We start from the raw sequence: 19,456 nt of genomic DNA, 5'->3' as shown, positions 1-19,456 counted from the left end.
AACTGTCTTGTGCAACCAGGTAGACCACAGACTATGTCTGACACCTGGGATATATCCTAGCATGCATCTGGCCCTTAGGGCCCCCGCAGTGAGCTGTCATTACCATATCAAAGGCCATTTGGGCGCCGTGTCTCAGCCAGAGAGAAAGAAGAGCCAGCACTTCAATAGGCTCTCAATTCAATTTTTCACATGGATCCATTTGAATATCCATGGCAGGAGATGCAGCTGAATACACGGGTGTATGCACACAAACACACACAAGCAGACGTATACCCACTCAGTTGTACATGCAGATTAATACTGTATGCATGTATGTATACGAGCTCACACAAACGGCATTGTTCTGATCGCCTATGATTTATTTTCCTCTTTGTGATGAAAATTACAGGTAGAACAGGGCATCATGGTGAACAGACAACCTTGATCCAGTGTGTGTGTGTGTGTGTGTCTGTCTGTCTGTCTGCTTCATGAATATTCTCTTTCAAATCCAGCTCTGTTTTCAGGCACCTGGGCAGGCAGCAAACAACAATACTGTGTCATTACGAGCGATGCTATCACTCTGCTCTCCTCTAACCACAGGAACCAGACAGGAATATATTCTCTGCGAAATCATCATGAAAGCCATTCATTGGGGCTCAGTGGAGGTTCTATTCGACATCATCCCCTGCAATATTGTGAAATCCAGATTATCTGTTGTGGATATGGATTATGTGGAGATTACATTCCTCCACCATGCAGTGGACAATGTGACATAAACCAACATGAGCACATATTGGACAGACCGTTTTTATCTGTTTGTTGCAGGAAAAGATTAACTAACAGTTATGTTTAAACAAGTAAAACCGTTTTATTTTACAGGCATCTACTTTATATTTTATATACTACGGTTGGGATTGGGCAACTGAAGCATCCACCATATTTTAGTGTCAGATATCGAACTCTTCCCTGCCTCCTGCCCTTTACTAGTACACTTTTGTGCAGAAAAATCCATTTTATTTAAGATTATCGAACTGGTTACATTTCTGCTCAAACTCATAATGCATGCAGGCTCTAGTCTGAGCATTACAGGCAGAATCAAGCCGTTCAAGACACTTCATGCTTATATTGTTCTGGCATCAGTAAGGGTTTCTAAGCTTACAGAGTGCCCCAATACAACTGATATCTCCTCATACCTGAACGACAAAATAGGTCTATTGCCAGACTCTTAGGAGACAGTGCATGAACTATGTATGCCAGACCATCCACTTCAACCCCCTCCCTAAGATGGAGACAGTCAACGGCATATGGGAGCTACTTTTCAGAAGCCTTGCTAAGAGGCTAGTAGTGCCAATAGAGAAGCTTGGACTAGTACTATAGCTTTTTGACAGACAGCAGAAAATTTGATGACATATCTACTTTTTCAGCAGATATGTTTCTAAATAATTTGACCCTCCATTCCACCCTTTTTCCTCCACCCTCCAAATTTCTTTCTCACTGCTGTCACTTTGATAAGCATGCTGTGTAGTGTAGTGACTGCATTCGGAATCAGCTTTATTGTAAAGTAGGTTTAAATATACAAGGAATTTGCTTTGGTGTCTTGGTTCACAACAATAAACGTACAATATATAAAATTAAAATTGAGTATAATATGTAGAAGAATATGTATAATAATGAAGTTCCACATGTACACCTGCATTAACGTGTTTTTTTAATTAACACGTTAATGCAGGAGTACTGCAGGTGTAATGTAAATGGAACGTAAAATAATATTCCAACAGTTTGGCATTGCACTTCCATAATGATGGAGGATTTACAAGAGAGATTAAAAAACAGAATGGCCAGTTGCAGCGGAAACTGAGATATTCAGACTTTTAGTCCACAGTTCAGCTGAAACTGCTCCCTGTCTGGTAAACACCCACATCTTTCAAACTCAACAGCCTAGTTTGTAACACTTAACACTCTGTGATGACTTTCTAATCTCTAACCCTGTTTTAACGTTTCTCAAGTTAAGACAGGGTTGCCCTTTAAGGCTCAAGAATCTAAAAGTCTGCAGTCCAACCAGCCAAAAACTGCAACAGCTGATTTCACTGATGATTCACACCACTCCAGCTCAAATCAGTGAAATCAGTTGCTGTAATTTTTAATACTTCAATCAATCTGAAGCAACAAGCTAGTCTGTGTTTGTGTAAATGTGAGTGTTCTAAAGAGTGTGTTGCGTGGTGATGCAAAGGACAATCTACTGTTGTTTTGGTTTTGTTTTTTGTTTCATTAGCTCCTTCCCTCCTCCCTGCCTACCTCTATTTGTGAAATCGCTCTTTCAGACAGATTGGAAGCGCCTTGATTTGTGGTGAGCAAAACGAGCTGGACGGGGTGGAGGGGGATTAGTGCCACTCCAGGACAATTATAATCTGGTTGCTGCTACGGCAACCTTATCTCTTCCTCCCTCCCCAACACACACACACATTTTCTTAATTGGACGCAAGTCTCAGTGTGGAAACAACAGTGCTGAGTTCTCCGTGGCCTCGATGAGGCCGTGTTCAGTCGTGAAGCCACCGGAGGAAAATAGAGAGGGCCTGAAGTCATTTCGCAAGCAGCAGTGTGTCGTATGAACATTTATAAAGGACTTAAATGAGGATGTTTGAGATTTTAATGAAGGCTTGTAATCTATCAGAGCCACTGAGTAGTCACTGTGTGAGCAATCAATCCCCCCCCCACCAAAAAAAAACATGTTTATCTCCTGATCCAACAAAAGCACTGCTGGGCCAGAAACAGCCTGCAACGTTTATGGAATATATGCTCAGTGGCTACTTTATAGGTACACTGTTGTCGTAATGTAATGACATTCAATACACTGCAATGAATTCTTCTATTATTAACTTACACATTTTCAGTGTCAGCAGGTGATGTCAAATATACTTTTTCAGCTACTCTTGTAATATAGCAGATATTTCAATAGTATAAACTATGTGAGTGTCTCTCTGAGAAGTTTGGAGTATTTGAATTGTTTTCAGACATCTTGCTAATAAACCTATATTTCCCGCTCTCAGTGTATTTCGCAACCCAGATTTATTCACGGGTTTCATTTATTTTGTAAATTGACTGCACGTAGATTTAGAAAATTTCCACTAAACACATCACATCAACATGCTTACTGAAGCTTCAATGCATTTGCTTTCCTGAATTCCAAAGACCAAAAAAAGCATCAATGAGAAAAGACAAATTGCTGCCTCAATTTCTCAGAAACAGGATACATGAGGAATTTGTAAGTGTGGTCACGAATCATGAATGACCCACGACGAATGAGCAGCAGGGTATGTGCTGATTCACTCGGAGACAATTGGGCAGGACCTGAAGGCTGGTGAAGGACGGCGCTTTGGCTGCTGCGGGGACTGAACCTGTAAGACTCTTTAATGCTGCCTGGTTTCTCAGCCTTATCCGCATCACATGGTAATGATGCCTATAAACAGTTTTCAATTTCTGAGCTCAAAGTGAAAACAAAACCCTACACCTGATGAAATATTTTTAAATAAATGCAAATATATAACATAAAATTATGGTGATGCCAAGTGATGCCATCAAAATGTCAGCAGGCCTTTTAAGGACAGCCAACTGTACATTTACACCTGCTACTGTACTTTAAAGGATGTTTCTTGCGTCATTCTTCAAATTTGTTCTTCTAAATAAATGTAAATATCCTAAAGACTGTGGGGCAAGCTACCTTGTCTTTATAGCAGGACACTCCTCACTATACTGCAGATCTGCTGATGTACTCATGTCATTGCCATGTGCTGCCACAGCTCCCTCCCCCACCCTGACCTCAGACTTACAGTATGTGCTAAGCTTTTGCTAGTGTTGACATTACTAAGATGCAATCTTCATGTATGCGTCTATTAAGGAGGGATCTGCTCTCCCAGGAGAATCCTTGTTACTGCTCAGATTCTTTGGGAGCTTCCTTAAACAGCATAGCCTTTCTCACCAAATCCTAACTGCACAACTATTTGCTATAAACGGTGTCAGTTCCTTGACATCAGTGTGTATGCCTGCAACGCCCAGCAGAGATGGCCTCTCTAACATCTTAGGCCACTATGATGTCTGTTTCTCTTTCTTTCTTTGTTCCACAAGGACCCCTCCAGGAGGTTAATGAATACAACTGCACATGTAAGATTTTAAAAAGTAAGTGGTTGACACTTATTGCCCAGTAATTTAAATCAAGGCAAATACAGAACTGTAATCTTTGGGTTCTTAAAAATAAGTGTCCACAAACAAACCACAAAAGACACAAAGAAATAAACCTTTCTGCAGATGCAAAAAAATACTTTTAAACTGTGTTTATTCCTGCTTAAATAGACATACTTTTTCCATATCATTCCAACACATCAATTGCACTTGACGTGCCGGATTGTCAGATGCATCAACTTATACAAGCTGGTGATAATTTATGTTCTATTTTACGGTTTGACTGTTTTGTCTTTATTGGTTTTATTGCATGCTATGTTCCCCTGTTACCTTTGCTGCTGCAACAACTTAATTTCCCCACAGGGATCAATAAACTTTCATGTTATCTTTGTTCCAAATATACGCAGGCATCAGTGAGAAAATGAGAATTCATTTCTCCGCCTGCCAAATAAACCCAACACTCAAACCTGCAGGCCTGTTCAAAATTTCCTTACAGAATCTAGCTTGGATGTCCACGAGAAAACAAATCGTCTCCTCTGCACTCTTGAGAAACAAACTTCTTTTTTTCTATTTTTAAGCTGTCAGCAATGATGTAGTATGCTAATATTCTTATTTTACAGTGTATGATAAAAGTATAATAAACACTGCATGGGGAGATGATGGATGTTTTGTTGTAGGTTGTGACTCACCACCAGCTTTTTGCTATTCCTCTATCTGGCAGCTTGTGATGGAGGGTTTTTCTCTGCTGCTCTCCCTCTCTCTCTCTCTCTTACAACTGAGGTTCGATTGGCCGTAATTGGCTCCTGTTTGCAGTTAGGTATTGATCACCCTGAGAGACCCTGTATTCCACCCTTTTTCCTCCACCCGCCAAATTTCTCTCTCCCTCATTCTCCTTACCCCCCGCCCCAACCATTTCTCTCTCACTGCTGCCACTTTGATAAGCATGGTGAATGGCGTGCCGTCATCGGTGCAGACTAACTCTTGAATCAATAGGCGAGTGCAGACACTCAGCAGTCTATTTCGTGCAGAGATGGTGGAGAATAGCAATGCTAAAAGTTGAAAACCAAGACCAAGAGAGGCTAAGAGAGAAAGAGAGAGGTGGCAGGGATGGATTGGGGGCCAAACATCAGAAATGTTGTTTAGATCTTTTTCTTAAGGTGCTGCTTACTTATTTTGTGACTTTGTTATTCATTGATTTAAAATCTGAAGGAAAGTAAACGGAATTTATTTCTTCAGAAAGTCAAAACATTTGATTTTCAACAACATGTCTTCCCAGAAAAAAATTACTGCTCTACCTTAGCATAGTTCAGCTTCTTTGAAAAAGAACTGAGATTTTAACATAAAAGAGAAATGCATTATCTGAATAGGGATATCTGAAGTTTTTTCCTTGTTAAACACCATTAAAAATTTTTTTTTCCATGCTAGACTTCATTTTTGTACACTGTCCACATTCTTTTGTTTCTGTGGCTATCTGTCATGGTTTCATCGAGGTTCCATGATTCAAATGAAGGGATATGCCCCTGCATTCAATGATACTTAAGACAAATATTAGAAATTAAAAATTTCTAATATTTAAAACAAATTTGGCAATTTGGAGAAACCCCTTTCCTGCTTCAAGATTATCTGCTCAAAGCCAGTTCTATGGAGAAATTGTTTTCCCAGTTTGGAGTGGAAGAGCTTGACTGGCCTGCACAGAGTCACCTTTGGGATGAACTGGAACGCAGACTGTGAGCCTATCATATCCCCCAGCATCAGTGTTGGACCTCACTAATGCTCTTGTGTTTGAATGGGAGTAAATCCCTGCAGTCAGGTAGAGTAGAGGTGGTACAGTATACAGTAGCAGTAGATTAATGGCCATAATTGGTGTTGTCCACATACTTTTGGCCCTTTAGTGTAGGGTAAAATGAAAAGAAAAGTGATAAGTGTAAAATGATGTACTCACATCAGCGACCCCGGCCTCCAGGATGCTGAGCTTGGCTTCCTTCTCCACAGCCACTTTCTGCTGAACTACAGTAAGAAAAGAATGGAGCGGGGAAACAATCATCAATAATCTGAAGAATGTCAAACATATTTATTTTTTAAGCTTTTACAGAAAACGATATGGACAACATTTTTCCAGCCTGTTGTTGTGCACAAAAAAGCAATAATATACACAGACTACAATAGACAAACTAATTAAAATTAGCTGATAATAATAACAGAAGACAACAGCAATCTACATTACAGTACTCTTACTCTCCATTCAGATTAAACTGGATACACTTTGATTAATCCCTGGTGTCCTAAATAATGTGCAGTATGCATCCATGTGTGTACAGACGCTACTATTAATCAATGGTACGCATTCTGCCAAACCAGCTTTTAAAGTCTGCGCTCGACTGACTCACAGAAAATCAATGCTTCCTCCTGAGCTTTAAACACACAACGTATATACAGGAGAACCAGAACCTCATTGATCCAAACGCCTCGGAAAGGCAATTTGGTTTAACCAGTGAAACTGTTCATCCTGAATATAAAACATTTCTACCGTGATTAGGATAAGAAACGTATCACGGCAGTTTTGACATTTTTTATATTAGAGCGACATGATCATGTTATTAATAATGTGTTTTTTCCATGTCCTTCAAGGATGCTTTTTATTCCAAAAAATAACAGAACATAATCAGAAACTACATCACTGTCTTCATTCTACACTTGCAACATAACACTCTGAGACACCATGTTAACGTTATGTAAGTCTGAAGTACCCACCGCTGGTGTGTCTTTATCCTAATGATTGTGGGCACAAGATCAGCACAACAATCATCGTACTGTTATCTTAATATTCTCAGATTTTTCGTAAGGTGGGCTCATTCCGCAAAACATTACTAACTTCAGATAACTGTAAATTACCTGCGTAAACATGATGAATGCCTTCTGTGCGTTCATGAGAATTGTAAATTAGCATAATTACTGCCCCAATAATACCATACAAGGCTATGCGTCCTGCCCCATATTTCAGGAAGTGTTCCTTCATGAAAATGACATCAAAGAGTAAAAAGAATTACTTTACAAGTTTGGAGATTGAACTCCTGCTTTCGGACAGCCATAAAGAAAAAAACTATCATTTTTAACAGAGTCGGCAGTGGAATTAAGGAAAAGGGCTGAATCGGTGTGTCTATTTGCGGAGTTGCAGCTCTAATAAGTTTCACATTTGCCGAAGCACAGCCCATGGTAATCTAAACCACAACAACAAACCATTCATCTGTCTCTGCCAATATATCACCACGCTGTCACTCTCTTCCAAGGGTCTGACGCACGGAGGCATCCAAAAGATTACACTTCTAGCTGACCTTATTATCTACAGAGACAAATTACCCTTCAATTAGTGCATCATATAAGCTGTTTTGTAGTTTGAGATGTTCATATTGATATTGTATTTAGTGTAAAGCCTCAATAACCAATTTAAATGGATGATATAGTTAGGCTATATGAATACATTTTGAATTATATTTTAATTTGAACTGCAGTCAAACAGGATAATGTCAACATAATTATGAAGTGTAATTTATATAGGACTTTCAAACTCAAAATTGCTTCAAAGTATTGAAATATAAAATCCATTAGTGAAAAACCTAGCTTGGGATAACAACAGACTAACTGAACATGACTCCTACAACATGTCTGGACCACTCCTAAATTGTGTTTGCACCTAATAGAAAATTCAAAATACAAGAAATTGGTGAAAGTTCTCCTAAATGACTTCTATAAGCCCCTTAAGTACAAATCTGTTTGTGTGAGTGGCTCTTGACTGGGGTCCATTGCTTTGGAGGGCAGGAAGGTATGACGGCTTGGTAGTCTACATTAACAGTTGACTCTCAGCCCCCATCCCCCATTTTGGTGTCTGGCCAACTACCTGCAAAAATAATGACATTCTCATCAGCCTCAGCTTTACTTTGCGTAAAGCGGCGTGCTGACAGGTAAGGTGACCGTGGAAAACATTACGTGCTAAACAAAGCTACCAGCAAGTGAGCTTTTCCTATGCATTAAGCTCGAGTGAGTGCATAGGCTCCATTGACAATTGAATTGCAGTGGACAGGTGGCAAAAGCAGCTTCATCATCTGAGCTCCTACCAGATAAAAACAATCTGGTATCAATCACATTTTCAGACATTATCTCCAGCTTGTGAAGCGGTGAGCAGGCAGGACGTAAAAATAAGTTTGTACAATTGGTGAGAGCCACATTGGCTGTTGAGTGGGATATGGAGTCTTATGAAGCTTTGATGAAAGTTCATTGAGGAATATTTTTTCACTCACATTGTCTTCTATCGGCAAATTTGCTGTTTCTTTCGTTTTAAATTCAACTTACAACTATCCTTTAAACTAAGGGCAGTGCCTAGCCTACGCTGAAATCTGGATTTTAGAAAACAGATGGTGAAGGTGGTGATGTCAATGGGGTTATAATTTGAGCACTTCCCAGACATTTGCTGAATTAGGCCACACACCTCCGCAGGGCTCGACAATAAATTCTGCCGTTCCAGAACCAAATGAGCTATTACTGTAGCATATCTTCACTTTATGAAATATGAATTTTTCACCTGGCCTGCCGCCAGGCAAACATTACAACAAATTTCCACACAAATAGAATTAAACCCTGCACAGAGCTCTCTTTCTTCATCATCTTAAAGGGATACAAATGGAGAGCTACAATTGAAATTCACGGCAGAGCACATATTAAAGCCAGAACAAAGTGTTATGAAAAAAAAAGAAAGGATACATAATTACATTCACTTTACTTTGCATCTGAATACACCGGTGTGGAGACAGAGAGTGAGTCTCCTTTGTTGACACACCAGGCAGATGAAGGATATGCAAATTGTGAGCCTTGACTCTGCCATAGTCCTCCAAATTCACCAACAGCATTTATAATCAGTCTTCTGTCAGAGCACAATTCGCCAGTGTCGCCAAGTGCTGTGTAACCACAGACCTTGACCTAAAACTCGGAGTAGATCTTTACAATGCACAAAGCCACATCATTCACATATAGGCAATGAAATACTCTGCTGGCCCTACATCTCTCGAATAACAACATTTGAGAGGCAGACATTAAGGATGTGCATGTTTACTGTGTGGTTAGTGTGTTATATGAGTGTAAGTATTAATACTAATCTAGGTTACAAACAGTAAAGTATACTGTAATAAAACCACAGTGAAGTGTTATTGTTTCCAATAGAGAATTGGCTGACTGGTCGGCGTCCATGTCCCAGACAGAGACGTATGAACACCTTGTCGGCAATAGCCAAGTAGGCTGACATGTCTTAATAATGCTGTCAGCAGGTAGCAACTCCAGGCTCAGCTCCCTTCACTGAGAAATAGAAGCTGAAGTGGCAGAATTGGTATGTCAGCGTCGCCTCTTCCTCTGTTCAGTGAGGAGCATCTGAATTGACTTCTGGTTCAGTGTTACACATGTCTTATGGTGACGTCGGTTGCTTCTTGTTTGGGTTCTCCAACCTCTTCAGCGTCTGTCGACTCAGGTGTTTGTCTTCAGTCATTACAGGTAAAACCGTTGGGTTGTGGTCAGAAGAGCAACATGCTTTCATGGTTCGTCCCACTGAGATCAGTGCGTCAGTTGTATGTGATTAGCTGTTGATTTGCTTTTGGAAGATGATTGAATTAATTAACTTTTACTTGCAGTTACATGACCTGCTGTTTTTAAAGGCTGTAGCCACATGACTCTTCTTAGCTGTACTTTCTCCAGGTTATTTAATGTTAATGCCACCTTTCTAAATTACTCCAGCTGTTTTTGGTAACTAATTGTAACCCTTACACTGCCCATAATTAGACTCTTCACTTGTGCAAGGTACATTTCACATTATCCACCATGATCCAGAGCTGTGTGAGGTTTGGCTTAGTGTTTGGGCATACAAGAAAGTAGCACAACAAAACCAGTCTCCACTTGATGATGTACTTACTACTTGCTGGTTGAGCCATGCTTGCTGTACCATTAGATGTCGCTAGTTTAGTGAATTTACTTTGCCCCTGCTAGCAAATCCACTGATTCCATTGAAATGAAGTGGTTTTCATCCCAAATGTTTCTGTTAAACATGCTGGTGTGGTGGAGCCCTTACAGCCGGGTTATACTGTAAAAGCAGTGGTTGTGATTTGTACGGTGTGTCCAACCATGTCAAAAATGAATAGTGTTTATACCTGATCTGGACGGCCAAATCCCTGGCTCCTTCCTCACCACTGCACAGTTAGCCAATCACGGAGTCATGAAGTGGGTGTAAAAGTTGTTTTGGAGAGTTAAAGAAATGGCTTAATCTGATGTTGGAAAGGAGTGGGTGGAGGGATCTTCATAGCTATTTTACCGTCCGACAAGCACTATTGACAGAGAACAATGGCCCCTTTAGTCAGACCTCTGGAGTAGTCAGTGGCTATTTATTTAGCAAATACTGTCACAAAAAAAATATGCAAAGCAGTGTACCAGAAAAATCACAATCAGCAATCATTTCTGAAAGAACTGAAGAGGACAGGTTTAGGATGATGTCATGCTGCTGGGCAAAACAATTCAGACAGGTCTGGGTTATCACGTATCGATCTGGAAAGTTAAATTTTGGGAGAGATTAGGAGGAAGTGGTTTGTTTGAAAGTTTGTTTTGCCGCCTCTGGAGCCATAAACTTCACCCTCTAGCACTAAATAATATATTATCGCAGCTTTATCTTACTTTCATTTTACAGATTAAATCAGTTTTATTTGTTTCAATTTGATGCTGTCAATTCTTTTGTTAGTGCCAATTCTTTCAATTCATTGTCACTTACTTTGAATGAAAGATGTAGTGGTGCCAATGCATTGATTCTTCCAAAATGTTTTAAAGGATTAATTAAGTTCAAATGAAACACAGGCAGAGATGGTAAACAGCCGCCAACTTTGGGACCAGACTCAGTGAAACAAGTAAAGACTCTGTTGCTTAAATTGCCTTTGGTAATTGGTGAGGCAAAACCTATTTGACTTGCATCTGCAGGAAAGCCTAATTGACAGGCTCACACACACCCACACATAAAGAGAAACACCTACATGCACACACACACACACACACACACATTTAATTCCTGATGCAGAATCAGAGTAAAAAGCCTGATATACCCAAACACAAACAAACATGAAAGTGCTCGACATGATTTTCGTTGGGAGGGAATCAGAAAACAGCAACACGGGCGTCTGTCTGGTTCCCCGGAGTGACTTGCCACGCGGCCAGCGAGCGTGACTACATCACAGGCGGTGAGCTCCCTCTAATTAGTGAACAAGTCTTTGGACCTCCCAACACCGCGGCACTGCGGCCTCTCCGAAATGTAGCCAAGAGCTATCCAGACCATCCATTCCTCTCCTCTCCTGCAGACTACAAATGAGTCCAAGTCGGATGAGAGCACTGCTCGTGAACAGGCGAGCCGAGGTGCCTCATTTGTACCCCAGCGAGCTTTCTTTCCAAAACCCAAATTGGATCCATTTTTAAGAAGCTGCAATGGGCTGAGTGTCGTGATCAGACCGACTGGCGACTTTTCTTTTAGCCAGGCGGCAGGGCAGTGTGAAAATAAGACGTAATGTGACAAAATGGGAATGTAGCAGCAGTGGACTAGAGCGAGTTGAAGGGAAATAATCTGTCCTCAGATTATTCTTTTTTTTTTCCATTTCAAGAATATTCCATCTTCCATTGTCCCTCTCAGATACACTTGGACTACTGGGGAAAAATGGGCCTGAAGGAATAAACAAGGACCAAATCTCATTTCTACAAAAGGGGCCCCTTTATTTTCCCTCCAAAACACATGGAGGCGCTTCATTTGTCACCCGGGCTGCCCCTGTCCTGAATTTTGCTTTATGTTAACTCAATGTATCTGAGGCGCCTAGAGGGAAACACAGCGAGTGCCGAGGATTCAGAAATGTTTCATTTTTCACTGTTGACAAAAGAGAAAGGCCCAGTCCGGCTCCACGAGTCCTGGACCAACAGAATAGATGCTTTTGCAGCACCGAGAGGTCATTATTTCAACTACTAACCACCCCCACTCCATACCTCTCACTCACCCTCCTGGGTACATTTCAGATGCCGTATAATGAGAAGAAAACAACAGCCATCCTTCAAAACCAACGGCGAGGAGAACAGCGCAGCGGCATGACTGCAGTGACACAGTACAGGGATGTAATCACATTAGTTGATCATGAGAGCTACTTTCCCTGGGCAAATTAAAATATATCACTAGTTGTTTTTTCTGTGCCCCTGCAAGATCTGGTCCAATGCATCCAACCATCACTGAATGTCTTGCAGTACTAAAAACTATATAAAAAAATGTTTCAGCTAGTATAAAAACAACTAAACGAAGCAGTGATTGTGCTGATCATAAAAAAATTGGTTTCAGTGGGTTTACAGGTAAAAAACCTGTTTTAAAAAGCCATTTGAGGAGTGTTGTGCCGAACTGAGATGTGCACCAACTGAAATATACCACACAAAATACGCAACCAATATGTTTGCTACCGGGGCTGCAGTAGCTTCAACATCAGCTGCAGTACCCTGAGTAGAGCAGGCACCTGAAGGAGTAAAGGCGAGCTGTGGCCTCTGACAGGCAGAGGAGGAGGCTGTGTTATATTTTCATTACATCTCATAATATTATATCTCAAATTGTTATTGTCAGAGAACTCAGATATGTGGGAGAGATTTTTAATGTGCAGAAAGTTTTGGACATGAGCAGAAAAGCTGCTGAAACATAGAAGCTGTTGCAGGGGCAGGGATTTATAACTGAATTAAAATGAGTTCATTTATCATTGAGGTGAAAAGGTGCAACATGCACATTTAAAGACTGTAGGTCACTTCAGTCATGGTTGTATGTGTTGCATGTGTGTTGACTCAGCAGGGGTGAAATAAAATGAGAAACAGAATTCCTGAGAGCCTTCCAGCACTATATTACACTACATTTTTATTTTTTGAATTGTCACCTGAATTTTGTGTTTCCTTTTATATAAATAAAGACATTTCCTCAATGAATTGGTGCAGAAAAATCCACCAGAATGTAGGAAATGAAAATTTAAAGCTCATATTTGTCAGGGGGAGGACCCCCAGACCCCCCTCTTAAATATTTTTTTATTATTATTATAAAAAATCATGTATTTATATGGCCTATGATATTTAATAATTAAAATGTAGCTCAATGATTTATTAAAGTATATTGTTGTCTTGTTGTCATGGCCCCACTATTTCTGCAGTGTAAAGTCTCATGGGCTTAAAGTTTTGTCAAACCCCTAATCTAAGCCCTTAAAAGCAAGGATAGTGTTTTGGTGAGGGATTTCTAGCCGATTTTGGTGGGCCGCCTGGCCCAAAAATGCCAGGACCAATTTTTGTCCTGGTCCGGCCTGCATATATGTGTGTGCATTGTCCCTGTCAAACAGAAAAACAAAATCTAATTAAAAAGAGGGTAACTGGTAGGGGTGTGATGAGATCTCATACCACGATATCTCGCGAAATTAACTTAAGACTCACGCAATTGATATTTTTCACATGCTGTCAAGCTACACATTAATGTTTTCACGCAGTGAAATACAAATATAATTACAACTGATAAGATCACAGAGCGACACTCACAGAGCAAATCAACTCCGCCTAGCTGATGCAACATCAGCGTACGCCCTGATAGTAACCAACTGAACCGCTCCGCTCGCACTGTGACTCCAGACAGCTGTGACGAGTGGTAACTAACTGGTAGAGTTTTGCAACATAAACATCTAAAACTGGGACTGTGAGCACTTTATGAGCTGCTGAAGTTAACGTGTGTTTAGATTTGTGGTGAGATTTCTGCCTTTCAGTTACTTTCAGTTTCACATGCAGCATGCAGTCCCAAACTGTGTCGGTCAAACGGTCTGAAGGGGATAACGTTACTTCCAGTGGATCAATAACGTAATGCACAGCAGAGTAAAGGGCAGGTGGACTTCTCATTAAATGATGATGTTAGTCTGGTAATATTAGGACTTTTTCCTGGACATGTCAGAGAACACAGATTTGTGGGAAGGATTCTGAATGTGCAGAAAGTTTTCAACATGAACAGAAAAGCTGCTGAAACACAGGAGCTATTAAAGTCCAAGAGTTTCGAAATCTTAAAATTAAATATATTTATTATTGAAGTGAGAAGGTGCCACAGTCACATTTAAAGAAGTTACTTCCCTAAACAAAGACACAAAAGACGAGAGAAGACTAAATCAGCAGGGATGATATTAAATAAGTTGATCTACAGGAGAAACAGATCTGAAAGCAGCACAGAATGACTGAGAGCGGCACTGGCTCAGATGACACTGACACAGATTTTTGATTTGTCACCTGCTACTTGAATTTTGTGTTTATCTTTACATAAATAAAAACATTTTCACAATAAACTGGTGAAGAAAGATTCATCAGAATGCAGGAATTAAAGTGTTTAATGCTCAAAATTTTCATATAATTCAGCACTAAAGATTTCTTAAAAATAGTGTTGAAATCTCATCTAAATCTCTTGAACCCAATCTTGAATCCCGTCTCGTCTCGCCTCTTGGGTTAAGTGTCTCGTCACACCACTAGTAACTGGGCAACAGCAAAAAAAGTCAATGGACAAAATGAAAAATGTCACGTAGATAAGTCTGTAAAACTGCGTGAACACAAACTAAGAAAGATGTGATGGACATTGTGATAAGACAGTTTTGACAAATACTTCAAATACTACTAACCTAACATGCCTCACTGCTGTAGCTCTGTGCCGACTTAGTTATTTAAAGATTAAACTCCTATTCATAAAGGGTTTACATTAGTTTGTATAATTTTAGGTATCAACTGACGAACATAGAAAAGATTCCCCCCCTAAAATACAGACATTTCTAACATTTTGTAAAAGAACTCTTCATCTCATAACCAACGCCAAGAGTCACAAGTGTTTCTGTCTAAATAGATTTGCCTGTCGTTTTTTCAAAAGCATCTTAATTAGATATGGTTTCGCTCTCACTTGCATTAATTTGATTTCCGATATCAACATTTCAGCCTTCAATCTGTTCCTTGTTGATCCCCCCACTCCCCCACCCCTGGGTGTTATTGCCTGCAGTAATCTAGGATGCAGTATGAACCAGAAGCAGTGGCTTGGGTTGTGTTATGTGTGTGTGTGTATGTGTGTGTGTGTGTGTGTGTGTGTGTGTGTATGGGAGGAGGTGGGGAGGGGGACTCCATGAAGACAATGCCATGTGTAATTAAATTCAAAAGCAGGGGGCCGAAATGGCATCCAAGGCCACCTGGGGGACGAGACACCATTAAGGGAGGAGAGAAAGAGACACGGGGAGAGAGAGAGAGATGTGAAGACTGGGAGAAAAGAGGAGGAGAGAGGGTGATAGACAGATGGGGGAGACAAAATGAGAGGTGAGAGACAATTAAGGAAGGGGCGAGGGAGGATGAGGCGAGGAAGAAAGAAAGAAAGACAAGAAGAGGAAGAGGGGGATGGGGCAAAAAGAGATTAAGAAGGAAAGAAAGGAAAGACAAAAAGAGATTCAGAGGAACCAACAATATGACAAAAATAACAATTCAAACAAGAAGTAAAGGAGCACTAAAACTGCAGCTGGGTCATTTTGATCCAGGATCAACTTGCTAATCAATGTAGCTAAAGGAAGTTTGTTCATTTTCAGTCAAACCTGTGACTGTTCTGATGGTAAATATTTCCTTTGCCAGTCCTATAAAAGTTTTGTTGTTTGCTCAATTAGAGCAGGGGTTTCCAAACCTTTTCCAGATGCATTATTAGTCCCAACACCAACTGAATATTTCATGAAGTAAAATAAGACATTACTGGAATTTCTAACTTTGATACAATACCTTGCAAAATATCGATATTCAATACCATTTTGGATACCACGGGGAAAATTGATCAACATTGATTAAATTACTGAATATAATCAATGAGTTATCTTCTCAACTTATCTTAGTAAGTAAAGGTAATAGTACTGTGTGGTATGTAGAACAGCATCAGTTAATTTACTCCTGACCTTAGACAAAGGATTTCCTGAAACTCTGAAACTCTGCTGTCTGACATTCCTCAGGTCTGACAGCTCTGAGGGGGATCAGCTTAGTTATGAGAAATATAAATGTCTGTTAGGCAAACAACAGAACAACCATCTTATCATTAACAGTTTACTCGCCATCTTGTTTAATACTTTAGTGATGTTGAAAGGGGAGATGTCTCCAACCTTCTGCGGGTTCTTTATAGAGGACGGCGTGTCGGTCCTGCAGGTGCTTGGCTCTTTACCGTCACTTTCATATGGGCTTGCTTGTATCCTCTGCCAGCACCCAATTACAAGGGATGAGTACAAGCCAATTACAGCACAGTAGGGCGGGACTTGTCAAAACTGGCAGGGAAAAAAACGCAGAGCGTAAAAAAACAGAGCGAATGAGACAAGAAGATACCGCTGGGAGCAATTTGGGGTTCAGCATCTTGCCCAAGGACACTTTGACATGCAGACTGCAGCCGGGGTTGAACCACCGAAAATAGATCTGAATTTGCCTCCTACAGTGACATAACCTCAGGGTCGTTGAGTCCACACCTCCCATAAGTGATGTTTAGAACTCAGGCATTATCCAGATGCAATTACACAACAACTATAATGTGTTTGTTTACCTTGTTTTGTTGAACACTGTTCACTGCTTTAATTGATGACATTTAGCTCTGCTCCGTTTGATTCATTCAAATTTTAAAAGGCAGGTATTAAACTGCTCTATTAGTTTACATAAACAATTCATTAAGCTGATATGACACTGGGGACCCCGGCAGGAAAACATATCCCGACCACCCACAACAATTAATGACCTCGCGTCAGCGGACGCCTCACTGCACTGAGACAGGAAGCCCTATTCCACTAACAAGCGTTCATTAGCAGATCACCGCTCACAATATGAAAGATAAGCCCGAATAAGCCAGCAACCTTTTTCTAACCTCTGTTTTCACTGGGAGATTTCTTTTCATCCACTGGCTGTTGGCATTCACACATTATCCAGCCACTCTCCACCGGAGCAGTTGGGCAGTGTGTAAAAGAGGTTTTCTTTCTCAGAGGGAATTGTCATAAAAACTAATATTCCCCAAGTGGCGGTGACCTTTGATAAAGTGAGTTTGAGAAGTAAAACCCAATACTCCACAAATGGAACTGACCTCCAGTATGTGGGGGGAAAATGACATAAAACCAGAAATGTGATGGCAAACTGGATTTGTGCATATTTTGCCTCTAGTCTCAGCTTTTTCCTACACATACGCTTCCTCTCTCCCTTTATTCACTTCACCTTTCTTCCTCGTCACCCCCTTCTTCATTTTCTGTCCCCTTTCCCTCCTTACCTTCCTTCCTACCCACTACGTTTCTTCCTTCTTCCTTCCTACGTGTCAACTAATGACATTGAAACATACCAGGGCAATTGTTTTAAAAAACAAACAAAACATCAAAAGTAGTGCAGCAGAGCAGAGATATCGACTTTTGACCATGCAACCCTCTTTCTTTCCAAATTTGGCGCCTACATTACCACAGTTCAACTTGATTGCCAACAGTTTTGGTGGAGATTCAGGTGTGTTATTGCTATGTTGGCTATAGCTAATGAAGCCTCAAGCAGAGACGATGTATGTTTGATATGTTTTAAGGTGGTATTAGTATGTTTAAGACTGTTCTTTTTACTCCAAACAAACTTGTAGGGCCCTTTCTTGCAACCGGCACAAAGTGCTGCCAAGTGTCATTGCTAGGTCTCCAACCAATGCAGTTGTCATTTTCACGCCCAGCACCCACGTTGTTTAAATAGCAAATGCACTTGCACCCATGGGAGTGTTTGTCTTAAAATGAAGGGAAGTCAGGAAAATTGTTGGTGCATTACTATCTTGAGGCAGCGGAAAGCGATAAATAAAAACACGTCTAGTCAACGGCACAGTATTTGACTTTTTTTAATTTTAGCGGTGCATTACTCCGATGGTAAGAGAGACGCTATGCATATTTAAGCACAAGGCACAGCAGTGTAACTTCATTGATTATTAAACTCTCCCGACACGCCGACAGGATCGGTCAGGATCTAATGTTAATTAATTTTTCTGTGTACTTCTGCACATCCAAAGGGCCTCACACACAGTCCAGGTTCATCCAGTGAAACTGTTTGGAGTGAAGCAGCCGTCCTCCTGATCAATCCTGAGCTCCATCAGAGCGTCTAAATTATTTCAGAAGCTAAAAGTTAAATTCTGTTTCCTCTGGAGAATTTTCTCCTTTTGTCATGTCATGTTTATAACTACAGTATTTTTGTTTTGCTGCTTAAATGTCTCACAATATTTGCTGTGACTTTGACAGCAGCCTCTCTAATCATGAAAGTAAATCATTATAGAAAACACTCATACGTCACTAAAACACAAAATAAATTATCCACTGGAGGAGAGAGTGATGTGACCCTCGGCGCTTTCATTATAGTTTATAATAATGCAGCGCAGTGAGGATAAGGAGACTCCAGACTGCAGTGGAGCTCAGACACTTCACTGTTAAACCACAGAGCTGCAGAGAAACATTAGGCTTCATGATCAGAGACAGCTTTCATATCACAACCACACTTCTGTCCGTGCCCCCCCCCCCCCCCCCCCCCCGCCCCTCTCTGCTGTAAGTCTGCCATTCAATCAGTCAATTGATGGTTTTAACAATGTGCCAGTCATCCGCCATTATAATAGCAATGTTCCAAGGTACAAGCGCACCTGGCCTTTAAAGGGAATGGGAGATGACACTGGTAGGTGTATTGCATGTTACGCCCAAAACACACCCATGACTAATTCAAAGACTAAGTACAACCCTTTTGAACTATGCGCATGGTACACTGACTTTTTTCCGCCATTACTAGCAGAATTGGATGTGGACACACCCCAAACGCAATTTCGCTTCTCGCTTTACGCCATGTACTTAGATGGTTAAAACAGGGCCTATAGTCTTCAGCCCCAACTGACGGTGAAGTCACTTTAGGCAATTTAGCAGACTTTGCCATGCTTGCTCTGGAGCCACAAAAGGCTTTATTCAACTTTTTTTTTTCATCTATGCAGTGGTTTTTCACAAGCCCTGAAAACAGACCCTTCAACAAGTCATTTTTGTGCTTAAACCTAACCAAAACTGGCAAACTGCAGATAACATAACGGTAACTGTCATTTGTCACAACTTTGGAAGACAATGTTACCCTGACGAAGGGAGCAGATCAGAAAATGCTGTCATTGGATGGCTGATTAGGTTCAGACAACATTCAATATTTCTTATTCACTTCTTGTGCGCAATGAAAAAAAATTCTG

The 19,456-nt window shown here is 40.7% G+C and overlaps 1 protein-coding gene across 1 annotated transcript in view; it reads right to left on the bottom strand.

The window, feature by feature from the left end:
- The window catches only part of LOC119901698 (receptor-type tyrosine-protein phosphatase N2-like), a 232,331-nt gene that overhangs the window by 86,749 nt on the left and 126,126 nt on the right, over positions 1 to 19,456 (bottom strand). Inside the window, exon 12 of the mRNA XM_038717285.1 lies at positions 6,098 to 6,162. Coding sequence (XP_038573213.1) covers positions 6,098 to 6,162 — 65 coding nt within the window. The remainder of the gene's footprint in view (positions 1 to 6,097; positions 6,163 to 19,456) is intronic.

The sequence above is a fragment of the Micropterus salmoides genome, unplaced genomic scaffold (assembly GCF_014851395.1).
Source record: "Micropterus salmoides isolate LMB-PRFRI ecotype aquatic unplaced genomic scaffold, ASM1485139v1 Ms_hic_scaffold_14, whole genome shotgun sequence".
NCBI lineage: Eukaryota > Metazoa > Chordata > Actinopteri > Centrarchiformes > Centrarchidae > Micropterus > Micropterus salmoides.
Note: the sequence above shows the minus strand (reverse complement) of the source record. Positions and strands in the feature narration are given on the sequence as shown.